This window comes from Tachysurus vachellii, chromosome 1, assembly GCF_030014155.1.
Source record: "Tachysurus vachellii isolate PV-2020 chromosome 1, HZAU_Pvac_v1, whole genome shotgun sequence".
NCBI lineage: Eukaryota > Metazoa > Chordata > Actinopteri > Siluriformes > Bagridae > Tachysurus > Tachysurus vachellii.
In genome coordinates this window covers 1,179,454-1,186,953 of record NC_083460.1, presented here as the reverse complement: position 1 = coordinate 1,186,953, position 7,500 = coordinate 1,179,454, and the positions used below count along the sequence as shown (strand labels likewise).

Sequence of the window (7,500 nt, the reverse complement as noted above, 5' to 3'; positions counted from 1 at the left end):
GTACTGGTTACACTGGGGTGTACTGGTTACACTGGGGTGTACTGGTTACACTGAGGCGTACTGGTTACACTAAGGCGTACTGGTTACACTAAGGTGTACTGGTTACACTGGGGTGTACTGGTTACACTGGGGTGTACTGGATACACTGGGGTGTACAGGATACACTGGGGTGTACTGGATACACTGGGGTGTACTGGTTACACTGGGGTGTACTGGTTACACTGGGGTGTACTGGTTACACTGGGGTGTACTGGTTACACTGGGGTGTACTGGTTACACTGGGGTGTACTGGTTACACTGGGGTGTACTGGTTATGGGATCAGTACCATCACTAGAAATCCTGCCGTATCATTTAATTCATTATCATTTGATTTTAGCTCTCGCTCCAGACGGCGTACCATCAATTTTTAATGATCCCTTTTAAATATTTTATTCTCCTGCATGAATATTAATTGATTTTCATTCCCAGTGTCTCCTTTATTCATCTGAACCACTCAAAAGATTAGCTTTAGGTACGCGTTAATAATTGAAATTAATAGTAAGAGATCATTTTCAACGAGGTAAAAAAAACGTCTCTTTACGTAAACGCTTCACACAGCAACACTTTCTGTATCTCACCACTGATTAAAGTGTGATGACACGTAACGCAGACACGAGCCTCCTTCCTGTCCATGTACATCAGCCTGCACTTCAGACTGCAGCACGCAGCACAGAAAACCTACACACACACACACACACACACACACACACACACACACACAATCAATGCAGGGGTTTATTTCTACATTTCTCTGTCCATCTTCTGTCCAACTCTACAGAGCGACAGCTAAGAAAGTGACCGTGACGTAATGGAGCTTTACGAGCGACACGGTAAATAAGGAGGAAAAATCAAAAGGCTTTGGCTTTACTGGAAATTCCTGGTGTGCATTTAAGGTTGAAAGTTTGGACACAACATCTACGTTAAGACTAAAAAAAATAGCGATAATTTTCCGAAGCCGTCGTCCTCGCGCCTTATCCGTAGCCTCACGCCTCAGCTTGATTAAACATGATTATTCTACACAAAGGTGATCAGTATTATATCTTATCTTTCTAATCAGTCAGCAGTGACATTCATCGCCCCTCACTCACGCCCTCTCTTCTAGTCCATTTACACTTTTTACTGAAAGGTTGTTCCGGGCTGCGTTTCTGTCCTCGCCCTTAGCTGTGTGTTTATTGCCTGGGGAAATTACAGTGTGTTTCCCACAAGGCCACGAGCTATTTTAAATACAGCATCAGCAAGACCTTCTCCCTTATGGCTTTGGACAAGTTCTCAGGTCTCACACATCCCACAATCAGCTAATACATTATACAGCGTTCAAAGCGTCACGTCCTGAAACAACTGGCTATATATATATATATAAATATATATCGTCACTGTCAGACGGAATCCTCGTATCTCCAAAACCGTTATTTTTCAGGAAATTAAAAAAACGCCGCACCTTATCTGCAGTACACAGGGTTTAGTCCGCGTTGCAGTGGATTGTCTTGCGCTAAATTCCTGTCCTCAGACGAGCACCAGAACTAGCGGGGGTCAAGATTTTTTTTTCTTTGAGCCCAGTGTTTTGAAGACATTTACCTCAGAAGATGTGTTGATTCGTTGCGACTCTTCTTGAGGAGAAATATACCGTGAAGCTCTCCCACGGAGTGAGGAAGAGGTGGACAGTTGAAGTGTCCAATGGAGTTATGAGATTTGCGCTCAAGCTATTTTCAAGACTTTAGATTGGTTAATAACTTGTAAAAATAACAGACCCACGTGGGGACTGACCAATAGCATCGATATGTGAAAAAATATGAAATCGACCAAATTTGGACATAAGAGGTTTCCGCCCGACAGCGACGAGATATAAAATGCACCTAAAATGAAATAATACATACAGACTTTCAAAAAGATGATGTATGATGTTCAAACTCCTCACAACTGTTTTCATTTTTGCATTATATCCTAGTCAGGAAACTTAGGGGCTTTTTACACCTGGACACTTCATGTGTTTTCTGTGATCAGATATCTACCCGATGGTAAAAAGACCAGGTCTAAATGCCCTCTGAAACGTTTTGGAGTCGGATATAAATCCGACAGTACAAACCCCTTCAGGAGGTGGTCTGGGACGTGTTTCAGATGAAACTGGACAGGTGTAAATGAATGTGGTTGTTCAAGCCACATACGTCAGCGCTAAACTCCTCCCAAACGGAAGTACGTCACTCGCAGGTGACTCACGAGTCGTGCGTTGCGTCAGAAACGTAAACGAGGTAAAATATATTAGCATTTCGGGCGGGAGTAGAAAGATCGGATCGATATCCGATTCGCCGAGACGCGTTTATGTGGCCTAATGTAAATGGGACAGTTTTGACAAATCAGATAGCAATCGGATCAGAGACAACACATGAAGTGACCGGGTGTAAAAAGGCCCTGAGAATAACAAGTGTTAAAGTCCTGAGACTTCAGCTATAAAGTCAGGAGTGTTTATATTTATATAATTATATTCACTGCTTCATATCTATAAGTGCTGCATTATCAGGACTGTCAGTCATCACATCATCTGTATATATTACACACTACTGCTGCTGTATATTGTACTAAAGTATAACATTACACAATATTGTTATTTACACTCTCACACTTTATGTACATAACTGATCTGTTATATATTCTGTATTTATATTTAATACTCATTCTGTCTATTGTATCACATCTGTATTGTGTTGTATAGTATAGTGTTATTTATGTCTGTATTGTATAGTATAGTGTTATTTATGTGTGTATTGTATAGTATAGTGTTATTTATGTGTGTATTGTATAGTATAGTGTTATTTATGTGTGTATTGTATAGTACAGTGTTATTTATGTCTGTATTGTATAGTGTTATTTATGTGTGTATTGTATAGTATAGTGTTATTTATGTCTGTATTGTATAGTATAGTGTTATTTATGTGTGTATTGTATAGTATAGTGTTATTTATGTGTGTATTGTATAGTATAGTGTTATTTATGTGTGTATTGTATAGTATAGTGTTATTTATGTGTGTATTGTATAGTATAGTGTTATTTATGTGTGTATTGTATAGTATAGTGTTATTTATGTCTGTATTGTATAGTGTTATTTATGTGTGTATTGTATAGTATAGTGTTATTTATGTCTGTATTGTATAGTATAGTGTTATTTATGTGTGTATTGTATAGTATAGTGTTATTTATGTGTGTATTGTATAGTATAGTGTTATTTATGTGTGTATTGTATAGTATAGTTTATAGTATTGTATTGTATAGTATAGTGTTATTTGTGTGTGTATTGTATAGTATAGTGTTATTTATATCTGTATTGTATAGTATAGTGTTATTTATGTCTGTATTGTATAGTATAGTGTTATTTATGTCTGTATTGTATAGTATAGTGTTATTTATGTGTGTATTGTATAGTATAGTGTTATTTATGTGTGTATTGTATAGTATAGTGTTATTTATGTCTGTATTGTATAGTATAGTGTTATTTATGTCTGTATTGTATAGTATAGTGTTATTTATGTGTGTATTGTATAGTATAGTGTTATTTATGTGTGTATTGTATAGTATAGTGTTATTTATGTCTGTATTGTATAGTATAGTGTATTTATGTGTGTATTGTATAGTAGTGTATTGGATAGTATAGTGTTATTTATGTGTGTATTGTATAGTATAGTGTTATTTATGTGTGTATTGTATAGTATAGTGTTATTTATGTCTGTATTGTATAGTATAGTGTTATTTATGTGTGTATTGTATAGTATAGTGTTATTTATGTGTGTGTTGTATAGTATAGTGTTATTTATGTCTGTATTGTATAGTATAGTGTTATTTGTGTGTGTATTGTATAGTATAGTGTTATTTATGTGTGTATTGTATAGTATAGTGTTATTTATGTGTGTATTGTATAGTATAGTGTTATTTATGTGTGTATTGTATAGTATAGTGTTATTTATGTGTGTATAGTATAGTGTTATTTATGTGTGTATTGTATAGTATAGTGTTATTTATGTGTGTATTGTATAGTATAGTGTTATTTATGTCTGTATTGTATAGTATAGTGTTATTTATGTGTGTATTGTATAGTATAGTGTTATTTATGTGTGTATTGTATAGTATAGTGTTATTTATGTGTGTATTGTATAGTATAGTGTTATTTATGTGTGTATTGTATAGTATAGTGTTATTTATGTGTGTATTGTACAGTATAGTGTTATTTATGTGTGTATAAATTCCTTGTGTGTTAACACACTTGGCCAATAAACCTGATTCTGATTCTGAGAGCATCATCTGCCTTATGATCTGCACTAACCCCGCTCTGATACATGCTCTGAACACGCTGAACTCGTAAAGTGACCCGTTATTCAGACAGACATTAAACTGGTTACCTTGCCGCAGGCCCGACAGTGGTGCCTTCTCTTTGTAAAGGTGAACCTGACTTCACACTTCATACAGATGGGTGCTTGAGAGTCTGGAACCCACACAGGAGCCACTTCGCCAAGAGAGGTGGAGGGTTTCCTTTCGAGGGCTCCCTGCTGACCTGCCTGGAGATCATTGTCAGGGTTCTCAGAGGGAACGGGCAAGCCTGAGGAACCATTTCCACCGTCTCCATTGACTCGAGAAGCCCTAGATTCCGTTCCCCCACCGGACGACTCAAGGCAACCTGTCCTGCACTGGGCCTCCAGGTTCTTGTTCCTACCAGTGGAGCCAAGTTCATTTTGGACTTGACCTGAGAAAGCTCGAGGGATTTCCAGCTTTAGGTTGACGGGCTGTTTGGGCCTTGCACCGCCGTAGGGAACGCTGACCGGTTGCATTCGACTGTTGTTGAGTTTCGCACTTGTCTCAGAGCCTCGGTTAGGCTCACAGGATTCCTGTTTGCTCTCCTCCATCTCCTTCTCCTCGGTTATGGAGTCTTCCTTTAAAAGGGCTGGAGGACGTTGGATTGAGCGATCTCTTTCGCTTTCTTCACCCAGACCGTTGGGATGAGATCTCGCATTCTGTGGTGATTCAATGACTAAATCCGTATTCGCCATTTCTTTCTCTGTTACGACCGACTTGTCTTGCTCGAAGCTTTCTGCTTTGAGGACGGTACCATTTGGAACACTGCCTGTAGTACGACACTCTAAATCGACTACAGAATTCTGAGCGTCACTACCAGGTTCTTGCAGAACATTCTCCCCTTTCTCAGAATTGCCCCCTTTCAGAAGAGTAAAATGATTGTCCATTTCATCGATTTCCCCGATGCCCCCGGACTCCGTCTCGATAAACAATGCACCATTGTTCAAGCTTGACACCCCTTGGCCAAGCCCTTCCTTAGGATTTGAAACGTCTGCATCATTAAAATAGATGTTCTTCTGCTTCGCGACATCATTATGCTGTTGTCCTTGTTGAAAAGCACACGACGAGTCCAGGATGCTTGGTGGATCTGTGGAAGGAGGATTTGGATCATCTCTGGTCTGAGAAACCTCCCTAACCCCGTTACACTCCGATTTGGATGGACACCCGTTCTCAATCGAGGTCCTGGTGTCAGGAGGAGAATCCAGCACTTGACCTTCAGTGCTGACCAGCTTCCCAATGTTGGGCTGGAGCAAAGGAGGGCTGTGGATCTCCGCCGGCCTTTCTTCACTCCACGTTTCAGATTCCTGTTTCACATCAGGCGCAGATACGTCCGCTACGGAAGAGCTTCCAGAACTCAAGGGTTCCAGAAGAGGTTTGAAGTTAATAGGGCTGTCTCGCGGACTGAGATCAGCATGAGTCAAGGCAGGATTCAGGGATAAGAGGTGAGCTGGTGGAGCGAGGATCTGAGTCCACTTGGCGTCGGTAAGCGTCGGGGCGTCCGTTTCATCTGTAAGTGACGGCAAAAACGAGGGAGCACATTAGCACAAAGGTTCTGAAGGAAATAACGAACGAAACGGCAGATAAATTAGGAAACGAGGTCAGAACTAAGTAGGTCAATTAAGTCCTCGCTCTGAGACCCTTTCTGTCATTCAATCTGACACCAAAAGGGTTCGGGACGTGTCAGGGCTTTTCTCTTTAACATACTGAACTTACAATGCTTTCCTTCCACTCGGGTGTTTATATGTCACCCTATTAATCTTCAGAGGAATCAGTCAACACAGAGGAGACTAAAAGGAGGTTAATCTGCAAAATAATTAAATGATATCTCTGGACTTACGCGAGACGAACGTGAGCCGCTTCCATGAATCAAAGTTAAAATTAGAAGCAAGTCTCTTTGACCTTAACCCGGTAAAGCACGTGTACTTGGCTCTACGACATCAATTAAGATCTCCAAGAAGAAAAAAAAAGTCAGACGGTTCAAAATCCCTTGGGAAATGTTCATTCCCAATTAATTAGCCTCGTTTAACGTGCTAGACCGCTTCTCCCGGCATCGGCGAGCTGCACCATGCGAAGCACACAGAAAATTCTGTCCTCCATTTTATTAAATCACATCGAACAGAATTATGGGATCGCTTTCGCTAACAAGATATCGATCGGTCTTTAAAACGTATGCCGCCTCGAGTACTCGCCAAAATTAGGCATGATGCCGATTCGTTTTCTAACACGTTTTTGCTGAAGTCGCAAATACAAGAAATATAACAAAATAAAAAGTACGATTCTTTAATACGGAGCAAATGCGATCCTCGACGAGTTGATTAAAAGTCGGTACAAAAGAAAACGAAACGCTGGGAATTCTGTGATAGGAACGTTAGCAGCGTAATTGTCGGTTAACGAGCAAAACAAATCTCTGAATAAAAATATACAACGGAGACATCTCAGCAGTGTGAACGCTGGAGGATTAAAAACCGAGTAATACGAACACGTGAATGTTTATAAAGCAGGAAACACCGTGTCTACACAACCACGATCACGCTGGTGTCTCCTGCACGATATAAGCGATCAATAAAAACGACAGACCTTCGTTCTGCTCGAACTCGTCCAGCACTTTGTCCAGGTTAAAGGCTTCAGCCTGGAAGTAATTCTCCATGGGTGAGGAAGCTCCACTCTGTCGAGCGCGGTGTGAACCTGCGAGAAGATGAAAAAAAAATATCTACGAGGCAGGCAAAACATTATCCGTATTAACTATGAATTTATTATGTCACAATACACATTTCAGAGATATCGTACAGTCCGGTGAGCGTTTTATATCAGTTATAAACTCTAAGCTCTTACACGGTACAGATTTATTTTCTCTGTGTTAAATTCATCTATTTCCTTTATTTACATTAAATAAAAGTACCAACAAATCAATTCTCAGGGTTATTTGTCTCAGAATGTTCCTGAGAACATTTAATCCATCAGGATCCTGATCCTCACCTGCACACAGGTCCTCTTGAGCGATACTCCAGAAACGTGCTCACGCTAGGTCCGATCTCAGCCACTCCACCCTCATCCGGTCTCGCACACGCCGGACGGCCAGACCTGAAGCCAAACACAAACTCTCAGCACAAAACACAACTAAATTC

The 7,500-nt window shown here is 40.1% G+C and overlaps 1 protein-coding gene across 2 annotated transcripts in view; it reads right to left on the bottom strand.

Moving 5' to 3' along the window:
* zfyve9a (zinc finger, FYVE domain containing 9a) overlaps positions 1-7,500 on the bottom strand; it is a 30,710-nt gene that overhangs the window by 20,304 nt on the left and 2,906 nt on the right. For both annotated transcript variants that reach the window (XM_060867022.1, XM_060867020.1), the window contains exons 2-5: positions 7,352-7,456; positions 6,953-7,060; positions 4,426-5,882; positions 619-718 (exon numbers count right to left, since the gene is read on the bottom strand). In XM_060867022.1, the coding sequence (XP_060723005.1) occupies positions 619-718; positions 4,426-5,882; positions 6,953-7,022 (1,627 nt within the window). In that variant the 5' untranslated portion in view covers positions 7,023-7,060; positions 7,352-7,456. The remainder of the gene's footprint in view (positions 1-618; positions 719-4,425; positions 5,883-6,952; positions 7,061-7,351; positions 7,457-7,500) is intronic.